The 24,414-nt window shown below is 50.5% G+C and overlaps 1 protein-coding gene across 1 annotated transcript; it reads right to left on the reverse strand.

The window, feature by feature from the left end:
* Positions 1–267: 267 nt before the first annotated feature.
* Positions 268–2,281, reverse strand: LOC109760023 (cytochrome P450 89A2-like). The gene has a single exon (XM_020318863.4). The coding sequence runs from the start codon at positions 1,969–1,971 to the stop codon at positions 445–447; it is 1,527 nt and encodes a 508-aa protein (XP_020174452.1). The 5' UTR covers positions 1,972–2,281; the 3' UTR covers positions 268–444.
* Between the last annotated feature and the right edge of the window lie 22,133 nt (positions 2,282–24,414).

Raw genomic sequence — 24,414 nt, forward strand, 5'->3', positions numbered from 1 at the left:
ACTTGCCAACTTTTGGTTTTCATTTTGATGAACTAAACTTAAGTAAGCTTGACAATATGACAAGTGTGGCAATGGAAGGCCTAGAACCAAACAGCCCCGAAGACTTTTGATCCTCAAACCAAACACACTCTTAACACATCTTTTAGAGGACACGCAGACACCATGACTGATTTTTTTTTTGAAAAAAAAGTTTTCATTTAAACACTGGACCCAGCAATATCACTGGCTACCAGAACAGAAACAAACTCCGGCACAAACTCACCCCAAACAACAGGGGCCTCGGCCAAACCATAACCATACCTCGCAAGAACATGCGCTACACTATTACACATACGACGACAATGCTGAAAATGAAAGCACTCAAAAGACATAAAACAGCGACACCATGACTGATTTTGATTCTTCTTTCAGAATCTATCAGCATCACAATTGCTAGTGACTTGATCAAGGCCTCGGGACAACGCGAGCACGGAGCGGATGCTTCATCACGGTGGTGAAATCCAGCTCCTCGGTCATGTCCACCTCCTGCCCCTCCACCGCCGGCAGCCACTCCAGCTCCCTCACGAGGCTGCCGACGAAGTACTCCACGTGCAGCATGCCAAGCGTGTATCCCGGGCACATCCTGCGGCCAGCACCGAAAGGCATCATCTTGATCTCCCTGCTCCCCGTGAGGTCCACGCCGTACCCCTCGCCGCCGTCCAAGAACCGCTCCGGTCGAAACTCCTTCGCTGCCGTCCACGCCGCCTCGTCGCGCCCGAAGTCGGCGACCAGGAAGTTGACCTCCGCGCCCTTGGGCACCGCGTGCCCCCCGACCTCCGCGCCATCGCTCTGCACACCGTGCGGGAGGAGGAAGTGGCCCGGCGGATGCAGCCGGAGCCCCTCGAGCACCACGGCCTTTAGGTACGGCATCGACTGCAGGTCCCCGTCGTCGAGCTCTGGCTTGTCTCTGACCTCCTCGTACACCTTGGATTGCATGTCGGGGCGGTTCACCAGCTCCGCCATGATCCACTCTAGTGAGGTGACCGTTGTGTCGGTGCCGCCGTTCAAAAACTCGGAGCAGAGGCAGACCGCCTCGGCGTCCGTGAGCGGGCGGCCGCCCTCCTCGGCCACGCGCAGCGCGAGGAGGGAGTCGGCGTAGCACGGAGGGCCGTCAGCGCCCCGCTCTCGCCTGGCGCGGATCAGCGGGAGGAAGATCTCGTCCTGCCTGCGGCCCACGGCCACGTACCCGTTCCACCGCCGCCGGAAGAGCCGCTTGGTGAGCGCCGGGAAGAAGGAGAAGATGGGGAAGCTGGTGATGGAGCGCAGGATCCGCAGCTGCAGCTCCTGGACCTCCTCGAGCGTCTCCGTCCCAAGCCTTGCGCCGAGGCTCATGTACACGAGCAGCTCGAACATGGCGCGCCGGAACGCCGGCCTCACCGCGACGTCATCGCCAGCGCCGCGCGCGCGGAGGAGGTCGCGGACGAGCGAGTCCCGCGCGCGCCGCCTCGCCGGCGCGTAGAGCGCGACGCGGGACGGGTGCAGGGCCTCGGCGGCGAGGTTGCGGCGGACCATGCGCCAGTAGGCGCCGTAGGGCGAGGTGCTGATGTCGCGGGCGCCGGAGGTGAAGAGCAGCCCGGGGTCGGAGAGCGGCGGGCGGTCGGCGAAGGTGGCGCCGCCCTGGACGAGCACGCGGTGCGCGAGGCGGCGGTCGGCGACGAAGACGAGCGTGCGGGAGAGGCGGACGGAGATGACGGGGCCGTAGCGCGCGTGCAGGTCGCGGAGGATCGGGCCGAGGTGGAAGACGGATCGCCGGAGTGCCAGGAACCTGGCCAGGAAGAGCAGCCCCGGCGGGCCGGGAGGGAGAGCCTTGCCTGTCCCCTTCTTCGGGCGCCCGTGACGGCCGTGCAGCAAGAAGAGGACCGAGGCGGCGAGGGCCAGGGAGAGGGCAATGAACAGGGGAAAGGATGACCAGGCGGTGGTGATGAGCTCCATTGTTCCAGCTCCCAGTTCTGACTGTGACTCAGTTTAGCTGCACTGTAGCATGCTGTACGGGATAAACGCCGAGCTTGTCCTTAAGTACACTCCTCCGGATTAAACTAAAGCGTACACTGGTTCCGGATCTTCATAATTTGCTCGTATAAAATTAGGTACTCCTACCAAAGTCGGGGATTGACTTAGTGATCCAGAGCTTAGTGGTCAAGATGCCAAGCAAGAAGATCGGATAACAACAAGCATTTTGTTCTTACTTCTTCTCACACGATAGCCGATCACTTAAACTAGTGGTAATTCGTCACCGTCTTTTACGTAACCTCGTGACCATTTCAGATTAAGATATCATAATTTATCTGTCACACGAGCGTACGTTGAAATTGCTCTCAGACTCTAGTTTCTTAACATTACCACGGACCGTGGCGGAGGACGAAACAAATTTAGGGCTCCTTTGATTCGAAGGAATTACATAGGATATTTGGATTTTTTTTCCTACGGCTGTTCTTTGGTTCAAATAATTAAATCCTATAGAATTTTTTCATGTGAAATCAAGTATATTATATTTCATTGGAAATCAAGCATCCACTCCAATCTTTTTTTATAATTTTTTTGTTTTTCCTATGACATCAAACACTCTATGCTAATCTTATAGGATTCAAATGGACATGCAACTCAAATCCTGTGTTTTTCCTATTCCTACGTGTTGGGGGATATAACTACTAGTGTAACCCGCCCATGAGGGACCGGGTTACGCTATACGATTCATCATATGAAGCCCAATATCAAGCTTGAAGATGGCGGTTCAGTTAAGGGCCACAAGCCCAAAGGCGACTTAAGGCCCGTAGTGATAAACCGTCATAATAGCATGACTTGTATTGTAAGGCAATATTAACTAGTCACCGAGCCGGACACTGTTTATGAGCCGGCCGAGACTCTGTAGGCCGCGAGGCGTCAACCCGTGTATATAAGGGGACGACCCGCCGGCGGCTTAGGGCAAGTAACATCAAATTGAGAGCCAGGCATAGCGGATTCGCTCCCTGGTCATCGAAACCCTAGCAATTCCACCTCAACTGGATTAGGCTTTTACCTTCACCGCAAGGGGCCGAACCAGTATAACCCTCGTGTCCTTTGTCCCGCTTTAACCCCTTTAAGCTTCCTAGTTGCGATGGCTCCACGTCTAAGTCCTTTCACAAGGACGTCTGCCGTGACAATTCCACGACAGTTGGCGCCCACCATGGGGCCAGCGCACGGTGGATTTGAGTTCTTGAAGGGCAGCTTCAAAGGTCTCAAGTGAAAGGATCGATATAGTTGACTAGAGGGGGGTTGAATAGGCAACTAACAATTTTTAGCTTTTCTTTACCAAATTAAACTTTGCATCAAAATAGGTTGTCTAGATATGCAACTAAGTGAGCAACCTATATGATGCAACGACAACAAGCACGCAAGCAAGTAAGAGATATAACACAAGTAAACTAGCGAAAGTAAAGGAACGAGATAACCAAGAGTGGAGCCGGTGGAGACGAGGATGTGTTACCGAAGTTCCTTCCTTTTGAGGGGAAGTACGTCTCCGTTGGAGCGGTGTGGAGGCACAATGCTCCCCAAGAAGCCACAAGGGCCACCGTATTCTCCTCACGCCCTCACACAATGCGAGATGCCGTGATTCCACTATTGGTGCCCTTGAAGGCGGCGACCGGACCTTTACAAACAAGGTTGGGGCAATCTCCACAACTTAATTGGAGGCTCCCAACGACACCACAAAGCTTCACCACAATGGGCTATGGCTCCGCGGTGACCTCAACCGTCTAGGGTGCTCAATCACCCAAGAGTAACAAGATCCGCTAGGGATAAGTGGGGGGAATCAAATTTCTCTTGGTGGAAGTGTAGATCGTGGCCTTCTCAACCAATCCCGAGCAAATCAACAAGTTTGATTGGCTAGGGAGAGAGATCGGGCGAAAATGGAGCTTGGAGCAACAATGGAGCTTTTGGGGGAAGAGGTGAGTCAACTTTGGGGAAGAAGACCCCTTTATATAGTGGGGGGAACAAACCAACCGTTACCCCCCTTCTGCCCCGAAGAGAGCGGTAGTACCGCTGTGCCAGCGGTACTACCGCTTGCCACAATAAGCGGTACTACCGCCCAAAAGCGCGGTACTACCGCTTGGCCCACAGCGGTACTACCGCGGAGGGAGGGTGGTACTACCGCACAGGAGCGGTACTACGGCCCCCCACAGCCGCGGCCAGTACCGTAAAACCCGACACGAAAAAGGAGCCCTCGAATCAAGGCGGTACTAGCATGAGACCACCGCGGTACTACGGCTTGGGGCCACTAGCGGTACTACTGCTCTGGAGCGGTACTACCGCGCCCAGAGCGGTACTACCGCTTGTGGTACCCAAGCGGTACTACCGCTCCGTCCCGCGGTACTACCGCTGGGACCAGAGATAGTACACACACGGGGCTACTAGCGGTACTACTGCTCTGGGCGGTACTACCGCTCCAGAGCGGTACTACCGCTTGTAGCACCCAAGCGGTACTACCGCTCTGGCCCGCGGTACTACCGCTGGGACCAGAGAGGGCACAAAGAAAGGAGAACCAAGCCCATCATCGAAACGGAAAGGCTCGGAGGGAGGGGCAAAGGAAGTGTACGTGATGATTCCGCCCTAGCCTTTCCAAAACGGACCCCCTCTTGATAGTACGGTGATCCCTATGAAACTAGTCCACCAAACTAATCCGAAAGGACTACACCGTCTTCGCTTTAAGCTCCGAGGGGAGGAAATCGTCTCGTGCCCAAAAGAATGAATCTCTGAAAAACACTCAACGCACACGATTAGTCCGCAAAAGCATTGTCATCAATCATCAAAACATCTTAGGGATAAATATGCCCTTACAATCTCCCCCTTTTTGGTGGATTGATGACAATACGGGATTTGCACAACTGGGAAAAACAAAGGACATAAGCAAAGCCCAAGTCTCTAAAATATAGACGGGCTCCCCCTAGATGTGTGCCATCAAGATAGGTGCTTTGAGCTGCACGACACACATACTAGGATCAACACTCCCCCTGTATTTTAGAGACCAACAACCTAAGCGAGAAACAAGATAGCAGGATATATAACATAATGAAGCATATAACTCATGAGATATCAAATGACTAGAGACAAAGATAAAGATATGATAATGATAGGGTAGCATATGTCTCACACCATATGACGCGAACTAAAGTCTTACTGAACACAAAACCAAGCAAAGCACAAGTTCCAAGCAAAGCACAAAGTAGCACATAACGAAAGCACAAAGGCAAAGACACACTCGCAACACGCAAATCCCTAAACTCTCTCCCCCTTTGGCATCGAGAGACCAAAAGGGGCAAAGAGCTAGCCTACGGCTCCAGGTGAGAGCATGCTGAGGATCTCGAACATCAGGACTCTGTGTGATCATCTGCACTGCCGTCCTCGCCCGGAAACTGCTCGGCATCTGAGTCGGTCCACGGACAGTGCTGCTGGATCCACTCCTCCTCCTCAGTAATCTGACCCTCTGAGCCGCTGGTGACTGTCGCACCCATCTGACGCATCAGCTCCTTGTGACGTCCTCTTGCCTTCTTCTCAGCCACATGAGTCATGTACTGACCATGAGACTCTAGGCAGAACAACTTCTTCATCTTGCGTTTGAGCTTCTTTGCCCAAGAGGGCTCTGCTGCAGAAGGCTCTGTCCCAGGAGGCACATACTCCTCATCATCATCACCGGCATCAGCCTCGTCCTCGGTCTCCATGGCAGCAGCAGAAGATGGAGCTCTAGATCTACCCCAATTATCCTTCTTCCTCAGACGCTTGATCTCATGAGAGACCAACTCTCCAGTTTCCAGCTGCTCCTCAGGATAGGTATGTCTCCAGGCCCTCTCAATAAGCAACATGATGAACGGGCCATAAATTGGGCACTTGCGCTCAGAAACAGCCGCCAGAAGCTCAGACCACATGACATGAGAGATGTCCAGAGACTCGCCCGTGTTTGCGTCCTTCTCACGCTGGCAGAAGAGAAGCATGTCCACCAGGTAAGAGTGTACCATGTCCAGATTCCCAATACGAGGGAAGAGAGTCTCGCGGAAGATGCGGTGAAGGATGTCCAGATAGGTAGACAACTCATAGGTTTCCTTCCTGGTCTCAGGGTGGACCTTCCGAGTACAGTAGGGCCAGAGGGCTTGCTTGTGAGTGGAGGTGACATTTTGGTGAGGACGAAAACCAACTGGAGTCTCGAGCCCTTGATCTTCCACCTCAAGCAGCCCCATGAAGGCCTGCCACTTGACAGCTAGCGCCTTTCCATTTGTCATCCAAGTCAGAGTCCTGTCTGCGTCAGTCCCTAGGTGAACAGTGGCAAAGAACTGTGCCAGCAAATCTGCATCAAAGTCCTTGTTGAACTGCATGATCCTGAGAATGTTCAACTGAGAGCACATCTGTAGGGCATCACCAAAGTACTCAAGGTCCTTCTCCATAGCATACGTGTTGATGGAATGAACATTGACAAAGAGATTCTTCTTAGCCTTGATCACATCAAAGTATGTGGCATACTGAAACCGGTTCCAGAACGGGCGGTTGACAAGATTGGGTTCTTGTTCTTCCTCATAAGGGTTGCGCCGACGCCTGTCCCAGAATTCCTTGCTAGACATCTCAGTCACTTTCTTGCCACTTGGCTTCGGTCGGCTGGCAATCTTCTTCTTGCGAGGAGGATTAGCACTTGAGGAAGCACCCCCTGCCGGCTGTGGAGCACTGGAAGAACCACCTGCAGTCTCAGATGAGCGGTACCGCTTCGACGTTGAACGCCCGGGGTTGACACGGCGGACTTGCTGCTCAGGATGTTCATCACCTGGAACCAAACACACGGACACAAGAAACAACCAGAAAGAACGATCAAAACCAAATAAACACAACAAAGATGGATCAACATGTGGTAGGAAACAATGGAACTGGGCATCCAGCGGTAGTACCGTGCCCGCTCAGCGGTAGTACCGCTTAACCACATAAGCGGTAGTACCGCTCCAGCGGTAGTACCGTGCCATATGGGCGGTAGTACCGCCCGAGATGGGGCACGGCGGATCCCTACTGCCGTGGTCAGATCTGGCACTACCGGGGATGCCAAATTCAAAAATAAACCTACCAAACATCAATCCAAAGAGTCTAGTTGCCTTCTCCAACCTACTCAAGCCTAGATTTGGCCAAAAATCTAGAGATGCAACTACTATTGCCCCTAAAACGCGAGATCTGAAAACTAGACAATAAGAGAAGAGGAACGGGGGCAATACCGGCATCCATGGCAAGAGGACGAGGTGGGGATCGACTCCACCGAAGGAAATGGAGAGGAACAGTCCGGAGACGGAGGGCCGCCGGAGCCTTCCCGCGGCGAGATGGCGCTGGAGAGAGGAAGAGGAACCAGGGGACGAAGCAAATGGGTATGGGGTGGAGGAAACCACCCCTGCCCACGACTTAACCCCCTGGCCCCGCCCTCAGCGGTAGTACCGTGGTGAGGGGCGGTAGTACCGCTTAGCCGTATAAGCGGTAGTACCGCTCTGTGGAGCGGTAGTACCGCTCCAGCGGTAGTACCGCTCCTGCACAACGGTAGTACCGCCCAGCGCAACTCAAACCAGACTCAACACATATGGTGCAAAACGAAAGACGGGAAACAACGGCAAGAAGACCAACAAGAGCACTAGCAAGAGAACAAGAATCACACGCCTCTATACGAGAGGGCGGTGGCCGAGGCCACCTATGTTTGAGTCACTTGGTATGGCACCGCGAAGAATTATCCTTGGGCCCATGACCAAAGCTCGTCTTTGAAGCACAAGTACCATCAAAAATGGCTAATGTGAAAGAGTGAGATCATTTTATGCATTGTGGGGGGAGGGAAAGTTCATTGAGAGAACAACACTCCCCCTACGTCCATGCCTACACCTAGACAAGAAAGCACAGTGAATGTGAGGGGTGTGCAAAGGTTCAAACCACATTGCTCGAATCAATGATATTTAGCTCATGCCTTAACTCGCGAAATCTTGCTTCATCCAATGGCTTCGTGAAAATATCTGCAAGGTTATCATGAGTGTTGACATAGTTGAGCTCGATCTCCCCTCGCCTAATATGATCCCGGATGAAGTGATACCGAATCTCAATATGCTTTGTCTTGAAGTGTTGCACCGGGTTGAGAGAAATCTTGATAGCACTTTCATTGTCACACCAAAGAGGCACTTTGTCACAAATGACACCGTAATCGTTTAAAGTTTGCCTCATCCATAAGAGTTGTGCACAACAACTTCCGGCCGCCACATACTCCGCTTCGGTGGACGAGAGAGACACACAACTTTGCTTTTTAGAAGACCAACTTACCAAAGAGCAACCAAGAAATTGGCACCCTCCAGAGGTGGACTTCCTATCCACTTTGTCTCCCGCCCAATCGGAGTCCGAATAACCTACAAGCTTGAAGTTTGCTCCTCTTGGGTACCATAGGCCAAAGTTTGGGGTATGAGCCAAATATCGAAAGATTCGCTTGACCGCCACAAAGTGGCTTTCCTTAGGTGCGGCTTGAAACCGTGCACATATTCCCACACTCAACATGATATCCGGTCTAGATGCACAAAGGTAAAGCAAGGATCCAATCATAGAGCGATATACCTTTTGATCCACCGCTTTACCATTGGGATCAATGTCAAGTTGGCACTTGGTGGGCATTGGAGTGGAAGCCGGCTTGACATCACTTAGCTTGAATCTCTTTAGCATGTCTTGAGTGTATTTGGCTTGGTTGATGAAGGTTCCTTCTCTTCTTTGTTTGATTTCGAATCCGAGAAAGAACTTCAACTCTCCCATCATAGACATCTTGAACTTTGAGGTCATGAGAGCGGCAAATTCTTCATTGAAAGCTTTGTTAGGGGAACCAAAAATAATATCATCAACATATAGTTGGCACACAAACAACTCCCCTTTGACCTTCTTAGTAAAAAGAGTCGGGTCGATTTTCCCGATTTCGAATCCACGATCTTGTAACAACTCCGTAAGATGCTCATACCACGCACGTGGGGCTTGTTTAAGGCCATAGAGTGCCTTGTGGAGTTGATACACATGATCGGGGAAATAGGGATCTTCGAACCCGGGGGGTTGTTTGACATATACCAACTCATTTATGGGACCATTAAGAAAATCACTCTTCACATCCATTTGTTGCAAAGTGAAATTATGATGAGAAGCATAAGCAATCAACAAACGAATAGATTCAAGGCGAGCAACGGGGGCAAAGGTTTCACCGTAGTCGATACCCTCGACTTGGGAGTAGCCTTGTGCCACCAAACGAGCCTTGTTGCGAACAATGATTCCATGAGCGTCTTGCTTGTTCTTGAATATCCACTTGGTTCCAATGACATTATGATTCCCGGTTGGCCTTGGCACTAACTTCCACACTTGGTTATGTTCGAAGTTGTTGAGTTCTTCATGCATGGCGTTGAGCCAATCCGGGTCCTCAAGCGCTTCATAAACCTTTTGGGGTTCGACACAAGAAACAAACGCATGATGTTCACAATAGTTTGCTAATTGTCTACGAGTGCTTACCCCCTTTCTTAGGCTTCCAACCACATTCTCCATGAGATGACCTTTGGTGGTGAGCTTGGAAGCGATCTTAGCGGCACGACGCTCCAATTCCTCCTCGGAAGTGAAGTGAGGAGGGGTTACTTGATCATCTTGAGCGTCGTCTTGAGCTTGTTCTTGATCTTGAACTAGCTCGAGGGGAAGAACTTGACCTTGGGCATCATTTGGTGGATCACCACCATCTTGAGGTTGATCTTGCCCTTGATCTTGTTCATGAGGTTGAGGGCCTTCACTTTGTTCTTCGGAAGCGTGTGGGTCTTGGGTTGGTGATGGCTCCACTTGAGTGGAGCATTGTCCTTCTCCTTCGGCCACAAGGGGTTCCTCAATGGGTAGGATATATCCAATGCCCATTCTTCTTATGGCTTGGGGAGGAATTTCATCACCTACATCACAAGTACCACTTTGCTCCACTTGGGAGCCGTTATTTTCATCAAACTCCACGTTACACGTCTCCTCAATAAGTCCCGTGGACTTATTGAGAACACGGTAAGCATGGGAGTTTGTAGCATAACCAACAAATATGCCCTCATGAGCTCTAGTCTCAAATTTAGACAAACGAACACCTTTCTTGAGAATGAAACACTTACACCCGAACACCCGAAAGTACTTGAGGTTGGGCTTGTTACCGGTGAGGATCTCATATGGAGTCTTGTTCAAGCCTTTGCGAAGATAGAGCCGATTTGAAGCATGACACGCGGTGTTGATGGCTTCGGCCCAAAAGTTGTATGGAGACTTGAACTCCGCCATCATGGTCCTTGCCGCATCCATCAACGTCCGATTCTTCCTCTCCGCAACACCATTTTGTTGAGGGGTGTAAGGTGCGGAATATTGATGCTTGATCCCCTCATCACTAAGAAACTCATCCAAGGTGTAGTTCTTGAACTCGGTGCCGTTGTCACTTCTTATTGTCAAGATCTTTGCATTGTGTTGACGTTGGGCTTCATTTGCAAAGTCAATGACTGTTTGTTGGGTCTCACTCTTCCTCTTGAAGAAATACACCCACGTGTATCTAGAATAATCATCCACAATTACCAAGCAGTACTTTCTACCCCCAAGACTATCAAAGGATGGAGGCCCAAAGAGATCCAAATGAAGGAGCTCCAACGGCCTCTTCGAGTAAATAAGAGTCGTGGGGGGGTGAGCCTTCTCATGAAGCTTTCCTTCGATACAAGCACTGCAAGCACGATCTTTGGCAAAACTAACGTTCGTTAGTCCACGGACATGGTCCCCCTTGAGAAGACTTTGCAAAGATCTCATATTGACATGGGCTAAACGGCGATGCCAAAGCCATCCCACGTCAACTTTAGCCATTAGGGATGTCGCGGTCTTAGTGGGTTGCTCCGAAAAGTTAATCACATAGAGACCGTTCTCGACATGCCCAACAAAGGCTACTTTAAGAGTCTTGCTCCACAAGAGGGCCACGGTATCAATATCAAAGAAGGTGGCAAAGCCCATGATAGCAAGTTGACGAACGGAAAGTAAATTGTATGCAAGGGACTCAACTAGCATGACCTTCTCGATCGTGAGATCATGAGAAATGACAACTTTGCCGAGTCCCAATACCTTAGAAGACGAGGCATCACCCCACTCGACATTGGTGGGCATAGATGGAATCTTGTGCACGTCCACCACCAAGTCCTTGCTTCCGGTCATATGATTTGTAGCTCCACTATCGAGCAACCATGATCCCCCACCGGAAGCAAACACCTACAAGAGATCAATGCTTGGTTTTAGGTACCCATTTTGTAATGGGTCCTTTGATGTTAGCAACAAGGGTCTTAGGAACCCAAATGGACCATTCAATGTACTCATGAGGAGAACCAACAAATTTGGCATAAACATGCCCATCACTAGCACGACATAACACATAAGAAGGATTAAAGTCGCCGGCTTTGTTGGAAGGAGTGGGATTGCTCTTCTTGACACCGCCACCCTTCGCATTGTTCTTCTTCTCCTTGGAAGCACCCTCTCCCTCCTTCACAAAAGTTTGCTTGAGAGGGGGAGGTCGCTTGGTCTTGTCATTCTTCTTCTTGTTCTTGGGATTGGGTGCGAACCCAATCCCCTCCTTGGCCACAACTTCCTTTTGATTGCTCAAGAGGTCGTTGAGGTTCTTCTCACCTTGTATGCATGACATAAGGCCTTTCTCAAGTTTCTCCTTCAACTTAGCATTCTCCTCAACAAGATGCACATGCTCACAACACGGGTTAGTAGCATTTGCATTATCAATTAACACCATATGAGGAAAGGTGGCTTTCTCCTTTGTTAGCTTCACTTGGAGTTGATCATGAGACTCCTTGAGGCTAGCATGAACACCCTTCAAGACTTTGTGAGCCTTGTCGAGAATGCCAAACTCCTCTTTGAGTCTAGCAAGATCAACCCCAAGTTTTGCCTTCTCGGAGTTTAGCACACGAGACTCAACAAGAGCATGATCAAGATCTTCCTTTAACTTAGCATGATCATCGTTGTATGACTCCTCAAGAGCCAAACGAAGACCACGCTCTTCATCAAGAGCATTGGAAAGATCCGAAATCTCATCGGCATAGTCACGACTATGCCCCTCCATCTTAGAGATGGTATCTTCGTGAGCCTCGATCATGTCATTGGCTTCACCAAGTTGTTCCAAGAGAGCAACGAAGTGCTTCTTGGATTTACCCTTGAGTTTACCCATAAAGATCTCAAACTCATTTTCCTCCACATTTGTCCCCTCATGTTCATCAATGCTATCCGTCGAAGAAGGATGATTAATGACGGTAGTTTTGATGTTGGAGGTTACCTTATTGGTGGCTTTAGCCATGAGGCACTTGGCGGTGATGTTCTCATTGGGTGAGTCGAAGAGAGACACCCGTGGAGTCTTCGCAATGGCAACGGAGGCCATGGCAACCGACTCACTATCTTCATCATCGTCATCATCCTCATTGTACTCTTCTTGAACCACCAACGCCTTGGGAGGAGTCTTCTTGGTGAAGTTGCTCTTGTTGGGGAACGACTTGGCCTTGTCTTTTCTAATGAGCTTGCCACCATTGTCTTCCCTCTTCTCGTAAGGGCACTCCGCAACAAAGTGGCTCACATTGCCACAATTGAAGCAAGTCCTCATCCGTTGCTTGCCCATTGCGCCACTTGAGTTGCTTTTGTTGAAGTTTGGCCTTGTGTTCTTCTTGCCAAAATTGCCTTGAAGCAAGAGCCATGTGTTCATGATAGGCATACTTCGTATCTTCGAGGTTGCCCTCCTCTTCTTCCTCTTCATCCTCTTCCTCCATAGTAACCTTGGCCTTTAGAGCAAGGTTGGGCTTCTTTACTCTTTGAGAGCGAAGAACCGCATTGTCGGCGGTCTTGTCCAAGATGCTCATAGCAACAAACTCATCCAACACTTCACTTGATGACAAGGTGTGGAAGTCCGGCCTTTGACGAATTACAGAGGACATGGCTTTGTAGTAGGGCATCATTGCCTTGAGGAATTTGCGCTTGATCCAATTGTCATCCGTGTCCTTACTTCCATGATCTCGGAGAGAGACCGCGAGTTTGGTTACTCTCCGAAAAAGCTCATGAGGTTCTTCATCTTCTTTCATTGCAAACTCGTCGGCTTCATCTTGCACCACTTCATAGTTGGAGCGTTGAATGCTTGCGCTTCCCCGATAGAGGGAAACAACTTGGAGCCAAGCATCTTTGGCCACGGTGTAAGGCCGGAGATGAGGAAGATCTTCGGGTGGAATTGCTTCTTGGATGATGAAGAGAGCATTCTCATTGAATTGATGATCCACAACTTCTCTAGGAGTGAAGTTACTTCGGTCATGCGGATAAAAACCTTCTTCAATGATTCTCCAAAGGTTAGTGTTCAAATGATTTAAATGACGCTTAAAACGATAGACCCAAGAATCAAAATCTACACTCTTCTCAATCTTAGGGGCCGGGCCGGCATGATTCAAATGAGTGGAAGGGAGCGGTCCACCATAGACAGGTGGAGGTTCCACATGGGCAAAGATGCCGGTCCCATTTTTATCACTAGAACAAGGAGCCTTCTCGCTCAAAGCTTCCCCCTTGTCGGAGGTAGCATCCGTCACCTTGTTAGCGGGATCACCCACTTTCAACGGTGCGGTGGTAAGTTTAAGTCCTTCTAAGAATTTATTCAACATGCTTTCGACCTTGGTCGTCATGGAGGTTTTCAATGTGTCCAACGCCACATTGAATTCCTCACGAGAGACCGTGGTTCCCCCATCTCCCGTAGACGAGACTGGATTCTCACCGGAGTGCTCCTCCGCACCGTCTACGACGTCAACCATACTCTTTGGACGGTAAAGTCCTTAATAAAGAGACGAGGCTCTGATACCAATTGAAAGGATCAATATAGTTGACTAGAGGGGGGGGTGAATAGGCAACTAACAATTTTTAGCTTTTCTTTACCAAATTAAACTTTGCATCAAAATAGGTTGTCTAGATATGCAACTAAGTGAGCAACCTATATGATGCAACGACAACAAGCACGCAAGCAAGTAAGAGATATAACACAAGTAAACTAGCGAAAGTAAAGGAACGAGATAACCAAGAGTGGAGCCGGTGGAGACGAGGATGTGTTACCGAAGTTCCTTCCTTTTGAGGGGAAGTACGTCTCCGTTGGAGCGGTGTGGAGGCACAATGCTCCCCAAGAAGCCACAAGGGCCACCGTATTCTCCTCACGCCCTCACACAATGCGAGATGCCGTGATTCCACTATTGGTGCCCTTGAAGGCTGCGACCGGACCTTTACAAACAAGGTTGGGGCAATCTCCACAACTTAATTGGAGGCTCCCAACGACACCACAAAGCTTCACCATAATGGGCTATGGCTCCGCGGTGACCTCAACCGTCTAGGGTGCTCAATCACCCAAGAGTAACAAGATCCGCTAGGGATAAGTGGGGGGAATCAAATTTCTCTTGGTGGAAGTGTAGATCGTGGCCTTCTCAACCAATCCCGAGCAAATCAACAAGTTTGATTGGCTAGGGAGAGAGATCGGGCGAAAATGGAGCTTGGAGCAACAATGGAGCTTTTGGGGGAAGAGGTGAGTCAACTTTGGGGAAGAAGACCCCTTTATATAGTGGGGGGAACAAACCAACCGTTACCCCCCTTCTGCCCCGAAGAGAGCGGTAGTACCGCTGTGCCAGCGGTACTACCGCTTGCCACAATAAGCGGTACTACCGCCCAAAAGCGCGGTACTACCGCTTGGCCCACAGCGGTACTACCGCGGAGGGAGGGCGGTACTACCGCACAGGAGCGGTACTACGGCCCCCCACAGCCGCGGCCAGTACCGTAAAACCCGACAGGAAAAAGGAGCCCTCGAATCGAGGCGGTACTAGCACGAGACCACCGCGGTACTACGGCTTGGGGCCACTAGCGGTACTACTGCTCTGGAGCGGTACTACCGCGCCCAGAGCGGTACTACCGCTTGTGGTACCCAAGCGGTACTACCGCTCTGTCCCGCGGTACTACCGCTGGGACCAGAGATAGTACACACACGGGGCTACTAGCGGTACTACTGCTCTGGGCGGTACTACCGCTCCAGAGCGGTACTACCGCTTGTAGCACCCAAGCGGTACTACCGCTCTGGCCCGCGGTACTACCGCTGGGACCAGAGAGGGCACAAAGAAAGGAGAACCAAGCCCATCATCGAAACAGAAAGGCTCGGAGGGAGGGGCAAAGGAAGTGTACGTGATGATTCCGCCCTAGCCTTTCCAAAACGGACCCCCTCTTGATAGTACGGTGATCCCTATGAAACTAGTCCACCAAACTAATCCGAAAGGACTACACCGTCTTCGCTTTAAGCTCCGAGGGGAGGAAATCGTCTCATGCCCAAAAGAATGAATCTCTGAAAAACACTCAACGCACACGATTAGTCCGCAAAAGCATTGTCATCAATCACCAAAACATCTTAGGGATAAATATGCCCTTACATCAAGGGATACGTTGTGGGCCGGATGACCAAGAGTCGTCGCGGCAAGCTCTACATCGACGACGCCGGCTGGGGCCCTGACGCCGGCTCAATTGAGTACGGGTACCGGGTCCCTTTCGGCGGAATCCACGTCTTCATCGGCCGGATTGGCGAGCCGGGCCCTGAGCCGGACATCTGCACCGACATCATCGAGACAGCTCAGCATGCGAGACCCGCCTGGGCTCAGCCCGCCATGAAGCGTGCCTTCGTGGGTTGCATCCACGGAGGGGAATTTTATGAAGGATCCGTGGATGGTGGTGAGACGGCCGTCTACTCTGATGGTGAGTCGTCCACTGGTGAGACGGATTCGTTATACCAATTACAAGATGGTGGGCTTGGGGGCTGTTCCGATGGCAGCAGTATTCCAGACCCCTTTGAGCCGCCGAGCAGAGTAGGGATCTTCATGGCTGGCACTCAACCCAGTCAAAACTCTACGGCTGCGGCAGCAATAACTTCCGGGTCAGGAGCGGCCGGGGCAGGAGGCCCTGTGCGCCCGCCGGCTCAGGTGCTGATTGATCTCATGGACAGATTGACGACCCTGTTAACCGCCACAGTTATTCCGGCGGATCAAGCTGGGCATGATGCAGAGGTAGCACGGGTACGTGAGGAGGTAGCCCGAGCCAAAGAAGCCCTAGCAGCTGAGGACACCAGATTGGCCGCAGAACGGGCGGCTTTGGATGCTCGAGCTCAGCAGATCCAGTCAGAGGCTTTCCAGCTTACGATGAGTCTGAATGCGTCTAATGAGGTGATGAGGAGGAGGTACCAGAAGGCTAAATCCCGTCTGCCTCCGGTTTATGATCCTCGGAATCTCTTCAGCACACCCGGAGCCGGCCCTAGTAACCCCCCGGAGGCAAACCGGTTTATAACACCCGGAGCGGGGGCGCCGGTTCAGCCCCGAGTGATGGAACCTCCTCACATGAATACTGCCCCGCCTCGCTACATACCAACACCAGGGGTCATTTTTCGAACCCTTTGGAGAACCTGATCGCTGCGTCGGCGCGTTTGGCGGCTCTCCCAGTGGATGGCGACTCTCCAACAGCAGTTGAGATGCGAAGGGTCAGAGAACTTCTTCAGACGGCTCTGGCGCAGCAGGAGGCTTATTCTTATAGTCGAGACAGGATTCATTCGACTCCTCGCCCAAGCCGGAGCCCGAGTTACAGCAGGCATATGGATTCGGAGGCCTTATCAAGCAACGCCCAGCACCGTAACCAGCCAGGTGGGCATAATCCGATACAGGACAAGATACATCAAGAGGCTGAGCGGGCGGCTCAGCAGGCGGCTCAGCAGGTGGCTCAGCAGGCGGGTCACCAAACCTTCCCGGATTATCCGACGACCTCTATTGAGGCAGGCTGGCCATAAGAACGGTGTTCCTTGTTTAGTGCCGGCTCTGCGTAATGAGCGTTTTCCCAAGGATTTCAAGGGACCTCGAAAGGTGCCAAATTACACAGCCGATTTACAGCCTGGGGCGTGGATTGAAAGCTATGAGATGGCCATGGAATTGTTGGAGGTCAGTGATGCGGCAATGGCCAAGTACTTCATCATGATGTTGAATGGAACGGCCCGCACTTGGCTGAAGGGGCTTCCACCTAACTCCATTGGTTCATGGGCAGAGTTAAAAGCCCGGTTTATTCAGAACTTCAAGGACAGATGCAAGCAGCCCATGTCAATTGTAGATTTAACTAATTGCAAGCAAGAGGAAGGTGAGTCCACGACCCATTGGGTGCGCCGGCTCTGCGGTCTTAATGTTGGAGAAAAATTGCCGATTTGAACCTCTGAAACAGAAGCTGGGGCGGCTCAAGCGTGATTGTAATGACATGGGCCAGCTGATGGCGGCTCTAGTCAAATACGCCGATTCTGATAGTACCAAGGATCCCGCGTCTGATGAAGAGAAGACAGGGAAGGGAAAGAAGAACGGCAATGGAAAGGGTCATCAGCATAACCCGGCAAGTCAGGGAAGCAATAAACGTAAGGCCGACGGTAACCCGAAGTTTGTGGCTAACACCAATTCACAGGGTAACAATCAACGACGCAAGGGGAGGCCGCCCCCTCGGTCTGGCGGGTCAGGTCCTACTCTTGAACAATTGCTCAATGAGCCTTGTCCAAGACATGGCACTCGGGAAAGGCCAGCCACTCACCTATGGAAAGATTGCACGATCATGAAGGCTTTCAAAAATTCTAACATGTTCGACGACAACCATGGGCCTGGTGGTGGCTCAGGTGGGGGCGGTTTTCATGGCTCGGGTGGCGGCTCAAGTTCCGGCTTTCAAGGAAATCAAGGTGGTTATAATCAACAGTCTGGCCAGGGAGGTCAGCAACAGCAGCAATCGGGTTATCAGAGCAATCCAAAGCAGCTGAATAGCGGACAGTATCATGTGTTCACCACTAGTCTGTGCAAACGAGACCAGAAGCTTCACAAAAGGGCTGTGAACGATGTTGAGCTGGCAGTCCCTCGTGTTGGAAATATGCCCTAGAGGTAATAATAAAATGGTTATTATTATATTTCCTTGTTCATGATAATTGTCTATTGTTCATGCTATAATTGTGTTATCCGGAAATCGTAATACATGTGTGAATACATAGACCACAACATGTCCCTAGTGAGCCTCTAGTTGACTAGCTCGTTGATCAACAGATAGTCATGGTTTCCTGACTATGGACATTGGATGTCATTGATAACGGGATCACATCATTAGGAGAATGATGTGATGGACAAGACCCAATCCTAAGCATAGCACAAGATCGTGTAGTTCGTTTGCTAGAGCTTTTCCAAATGTCAAGTATCATTTCCTTAGACCATGAGATTGTGCAACTCCCGGATACCATAGGAGTGCTTTGGGTGTGCCAAACGTCACAACGTAACTGGGTGGCTATAAAGGTGCACTATGGGTATCTCCGAAAGTGTCTGTTGGGTTGGCACGAATCGAGACTGGGATTTGTCACTCCGTATGACGGAGAGGTATCTCTGGGCCCACTCGGTAATGCATCATCATAATGAGCTCAATGTGACCAAGTGTTTGGTCACGGGATCATGCATTACGGTACGAGTAAAGTGACTTGCCGGTAACGAGATTGAACAAGGCATTGGGATACCGACGATCGAATCTCGGGCAAGTAACGTACCGATTGACAAAGGGAATTGTATACGGGATTGATTGAATCCTCGACATCGTGGTTCATCCAATGAGATCATCGTGGAACATGTGTGAGCCAACATGGGTATCCAGATCCCGCTGTTGGTTATTGACCGGAGAGTTGTCTCGGTCATGTCTGCATGTCTCCCGAACCCGTAGGGTCTACACACTTAAGGTTCGGTGACGCTAGAGTTGTAGAGATATTAGTATGCGGTTAACCGAAAGTTGTTCGGAGTCCCGGATGAGATCCCAGACGTCACGAGGAGTTCCAGAATGGTCCGGAGGTAAAGATTTATATATGGGAAGTCCTATTTTGGCCATCGGAAAATGTTCGGGATTTTTCGGTATTGTACCGGGAAGGTTCTAGAAGGTTCCGAAGTGAGGCCCAGCTGCATGGGGGGACCCACATGAACGTGGGTAGTGGGGGCAAGGCCCCACACCCCTGGTCAAGGTGCACCAAGATCCCACCTTAGAAGGAATAAGATCATATCCCGAAGGGATAAGATCAAGATCCCTAAAAAAGGGGGATAACAATCGGTGGGGAAGGGAAATGATGGGATTTCTTTCCCCCACCTTTGCCAACGCCCCAATGGACTTGGAGGGCAAGAAACCAGCCCCCTCCACCCCTATATATAGTGGGGAGGCGCATGGGAGCAGCACCCCAAGCCCTGGCGCCTCCCTCCCTCCCGTGACACCTCTTCCTCCCCGCTTGTGCTTGGCGAAGCCCTGCCGGGATCCCGCTACTTCCACCACCACGCCGTCGTGCTCCTGGATCTCCATCAACTTCTCCTCCCCCTTGCTGGATCAAGAAGGAGGAGACGTCCCCGCTCCGTACGTGTGTTGAACGCGGAGGTGCCGTCCGTTCGGCGCTAGGATCATCGGTGATTTGGATCACGACGAGTACGACTCCATCAACCCCGTTCTCTTGAACGCTTCCGCGCGCGATCTACAAGGGTATGTAGATGCACTCCCCTCTCTCTCGTTGCTAGATGACTCCATAGATTGATCTTGGTGGTACGTAGAAAATTTTAAATTTCTGCTACGATCCCCAACACCTCATTATTTGAGGTGGTCAGAGCAGCCCATTGTATGGAGCAGGGAAGATCATCCTCCCCGAGTTGACAATCCGGGTCAGTTGGCTTTGGTGGTGGCACCTCAAGTTGGTGGATATAAATTCACTAAAGTACCCATGGATGGAGGCAGCAACATCAACATCCTCTATTATGAAACCTTCCATCGTATGGGGTTGATTGATAAAAATATTAAGACATGCAACACTGTTTTTCATGGAGTGGTGCCTGGTAAGTCAGCATACCCAGTGGGTAAGATTGAATTGGAGGTGGCCTTCGGAGATGGGCATGACTCTAGGGCTGAGAAATTAACCTTTGAAGTGGTCAAGATCAAGAGCCCGTATCACGCTCTATTTGGACGGCCGGCTTATGCCAAGTTCATGGCGCGGCCGTGTTATGTTTACTTGCAGCTCAAGATGCCGGGTCACAAGGGTACCATCACGGTACATGGGAGTCGGAAGATAGCCCTAGAATGTGAGGAAGGCGACGTTGCTTATGCTGAATCTGTCTGTGCAGCAGAGGAGTTGAAGTTTTATAAAGATAATGTTGACCCGGCAGACATGACGTCTCTGAAGAAGCCAACCACGGAACACGAGCCGGTGATGAAATTTAAGTCGGCCGACGACACCAAGCTTGTTGATTTCGTTCCAGGTGACTCATCTAAGCAATTCAGTATCAGTGCCAATCTGGATCCCAAATAGGAAAGCGTGCTCATCGAGTTCATCCGTGAGAACCGGGACATCTTTGCATGGAAACCTTCTGACATGCCGGGTGTACCGAGAGAACTCGTTGAGCACACTCTCAATATTGATCCAAAGTTTAAGCCGGTCAGGCAGTTTCTTCGGTGGTTTAACGAGGAGAGGCGCAAAGCTATCGGTGAGGAGGTGGCCCGACTCTTGGCGGCCGGGTTTATTGTTGAAGTTTTTCACCCGGAGTGGTTGGCTAACCCGGTGCTTGTACTTAAAAAGAACGGCACCTGGCGCATGTGTGTGGATTACACAGACTTAAACAAGGCTTGTCCGGCCGATCCTTTCGCTCTCCCCCGTAGATCAGATCATTGATGCTATGGCGGGTTGTGAGCGTTTGAGTTTCTTGGATGCTTATTCTGGTTATCATCAGATCAAGATGGCAGTTAAGGACCAGGAGAAGACGGCTTTCATCACTCCGTTTGGAGCCTTCTGTTATGTGTCTATGCCTTTTGGGCTTAAAAGTGCCCAGGCGACGGTATCAACGATGTGTGCAGAACTGTCTCCATAATCAGATTTGGCGTAATGTTCATGCTTATGTGGATGATATTGTGGTGAAGTCCAGAGAGAAGGAGACCTTGATAGATGATCTGAAGGAAACCTTTGATAATCTTCGGGTCTACAAAATGATGCTTAACCCGGCCAAATGTGTGTTTGGCGTGCTAGCAGGTAAGCTTTTGGGTTTTCTGGTTTCTAACAGAGGCATTGAGGCTAACCCGGAGAAGATCAAGGCAATCACCTCTTTGGCTAAGCCGGCGTGCATCAATGATGTTCAGCGACTGGCGGGTCGTATCACTACTTTAAGCCGGTTCATAAGCCGGTTAGGTGAGAAGGCCATACTGCTGTATCAGATGATGAAGAAAACAGACAACTTTGTCTGGAGTGATGCCGCTAACGCTGCTTTTGAAGATTTGAAGAGACAGTTATCTGAGCCGCCGGTCCTTGCGGCTCCCATTGATAAGGAACCCTTATTGTTGTATGTGGCTGCTCACTCACGTGCTATCAGTGTTGCAATTGTGGTGGAGCGCAAAGAGGCTGGCAAGGAGCATCCGGTTCAACGGCCGGTTTACTACATCAGTGAGGTGCTTATTGAGTCTAAGCAAAGATATCCACATTGGCAGAAACTCGTTTATGGGGTGTTCATGGCGAGCCGGAAGCTTAAGCAATACTTCCAGGGTCACCCCATCACTGTAGTAAGTTCTGCTCCTTTGGGAGACATCATTCAGAATAGAGAGGCCATAGGACGAGTCGCCAAGTGGGCCATTGAACTTGGGCCTCATGGCTTAAAGTATGTACCACGCACTGCTATTAAGTCTCAAGCACTGGTGGACTTCATCAATGATTGGACAGAGCTGCAGACGCCTGAGGAAAAGCCGGACAACACATATTGGACTATTCACTTTGATGGGTCTAGGCAATTGGAGGGCTCGGGGGCTGGAGTTGTTTTAGCTTCCCCTCGAGGTGAAATTTTTTGTTATGTGCTCCGGTTGATGTTTCCCTGTACTAACAATGCAGCTGAGTATGAGGCCTTGCTCCATGGTCTTCGGATGGCTAAGGAGATGAACTTAAGCCGGGTAAGGTGCTTCGGCGACTCAGATTTGGTGGCTCAACAGGTGTCAGGCAAGTGGGATTCTAAGGATCCTCTCATGGCGGCTTATCGCTGTGAAGTTGATGCTATCGCTGGACACTTCAAAGGTATCAAGTGGAGCATATTGATCGAAGAAAGAATGAGGCGGCTGATGCTTTAAGCCGGCTGGGATCTCAGCGTAAGCCGGTGCCACCTAACACTTTCTTAGATATTCTGCATAGCCCTTCTGTTAAGTTACCCAAAGAGGAAGACTTAGCTGTCCCAGACCTAGAAGCGCAATTGGTGGCGGCTCTTCACGTAATCCCAGATTGGACAGTGCCATATTTGGCTTACATGACCCGGGGCGAGTTTCCTGAGGACGAGACCTTGGCTAGACAAATCGTCCGGCGGTCTAAGTCGATGACTATTGTTAATGGTGAGTTGCATCATCGTAGTGTTACTGGGGCGTTTCAACGCTGTGTTTCGCCTGAGGAGGGTCAAGAAATCCTTCGTGAGATCCATGAAGGTGACTGTGGTCATCATGCCGGTTCTAAATCTCTTGTGGCCAAGGCTTTCCGTCATGGTTTTTATTGGCTGACGGCTCATGCTGATGCGGAGGATCTGGTCAGTAAATGTGATGCTTGCCAGAATTCTCACGACGAGCTCATGTGCCGGCTCAAGAATTGAGGATGATTCCAATTACTTGGTCGTTTGCAGTCTGGGGGCTTGACATGGTTGGGCCTTTCAAAAGGTCCAAGGATAAAAAGACACACCTTCTGGTGGCGGTTGATAAATTCACGAAGTGGGTTGAGGCAGAGCCGGCCAGTAAGTGTGATGCAGCCACGGCGGTTCAATTCATGAAAAAGGTGATCTTTCATTTTGGCTTTCCACACAGCATCATAACTGACAATGGTACTAATCTGTCTAAAGGTGCCATGGAAGAGTTCTGTCAACGTGAGCATATCCGGCTCTATGTTTCATCAGTAGCTCATCCTCAATCCAATGGTCAAGCTGAAAGAGCTAATCAGGAGATCTTGAAAGGCATTAAGCCCCGGCTCATGGTCCCCTTATAGCGGACGCCGGGTTGTTGGGTGGAGGAGTTGCCTTCTGTGATATGGAGCATCAATACTACGCCTAACAGGTCTACGGGTTATACGCCTTTCTTCATGGTTTATGGAGCAGAGGCAGTTCTACCAAGCGACATTCGTCATGACTCGCCCCGTGTGGCGGCTTACGTTGAAGCTAATAACGAACAAGTCCGTCAGGATGCACTTGACTTGTTGGATGAGAAGCGTGACTTAGCAGCAGCCCGCTCGGCGATTTACCAACAGGACCTGCGTCATTATCACAACCGCCGGGTTAAGTCCAGAACCTTTCAAGAAGGTGACCTAGTGCTCCGGCTCATCCAGGATCAGTCTGATGCGCACAAGTTATCCCCGCCTTGGGAAGGGCCTTTTGTGGTCAGTAAGAATTTACGCAACGGGTCATATTACCTCATCGATGTTCGAGAGCACAAAGACTCACGTAAGTCGGAGGAAGAGACCCACCGGCCATGGAATATCGCTCATCTTCGGCCTTACTACACCTGAGCCGCCGGCTCTCCTGATGTACATATTTTGACGATGTATATATTATGAAAAGTAATAAAGCAGGACCTCTGTCCTTTTCATCCTCAAAGATTTATATGTCCTCATTATTGTATCTTTAAATAACCAACAGGGAACTGGTCATATTTGAATCTGGCTCTCCTTTTGGTCCGGCTCATGATTATATTGGAATCTAGCCGTTAAATATCATGATCACTAGGGGGCTTCCTGTTCAAACATAGGTCGGATTTGAACCAAAGAGAACATAGTTGTCGATACCCTTTTGATTGGCACGCTGCCAAACCTACTAGGGGGCTTCTTGATCGTATCCGAATCAGCATCATTAAACAACCCTCAAGGTCATTTGGGGGCTTCTTGTTCAAACATAGGTCGTATTCGAACCGAAGAGAACATAGCCGTCGGTACCCTCTTGATCGGCAACGCCAAAGCCACTGGGGGCTATATGATCATATTCGAATCTTAGCTTAACCCCTTTGGAACGGTTTTCTGATCGTATTCGAATCAGAAGCCTCAAAACTTTGTTTGTTTCCTGTAAGTTTTTTGCAATCACAATTTTTTGACTTCGTCTTGAGACTTTTTGATCATATTTGGGAGCGTCTAATGAGTGGCTTCTATTTAACCCGACTTGGCCTTCGTCAATAAGTCGCCAGTATATAACAAATGAGTGGAAGTACCAGCTCTACAAGATTGGGTTGTCACCCTTACTGTTCGGGTCATATAAACCGGCAGCATAAATCAAAGGATCACAGGTATGA

Source organism: Aegilops tauschii, chromosome 6 (genome assembly GCF_002575655.3).
Source record: "Aegilops tauschii subsp. strangulata cultivar AL8/78 chromosome 6, Aet v6.0, whole genome shotgun sequence".
Lineage (NCBI taxonomy): Eukaryota > Viridiplantae > Streptophyta > Magnoliopsida > Poales > Poaceae > Aegilops > Aegilops tauschii.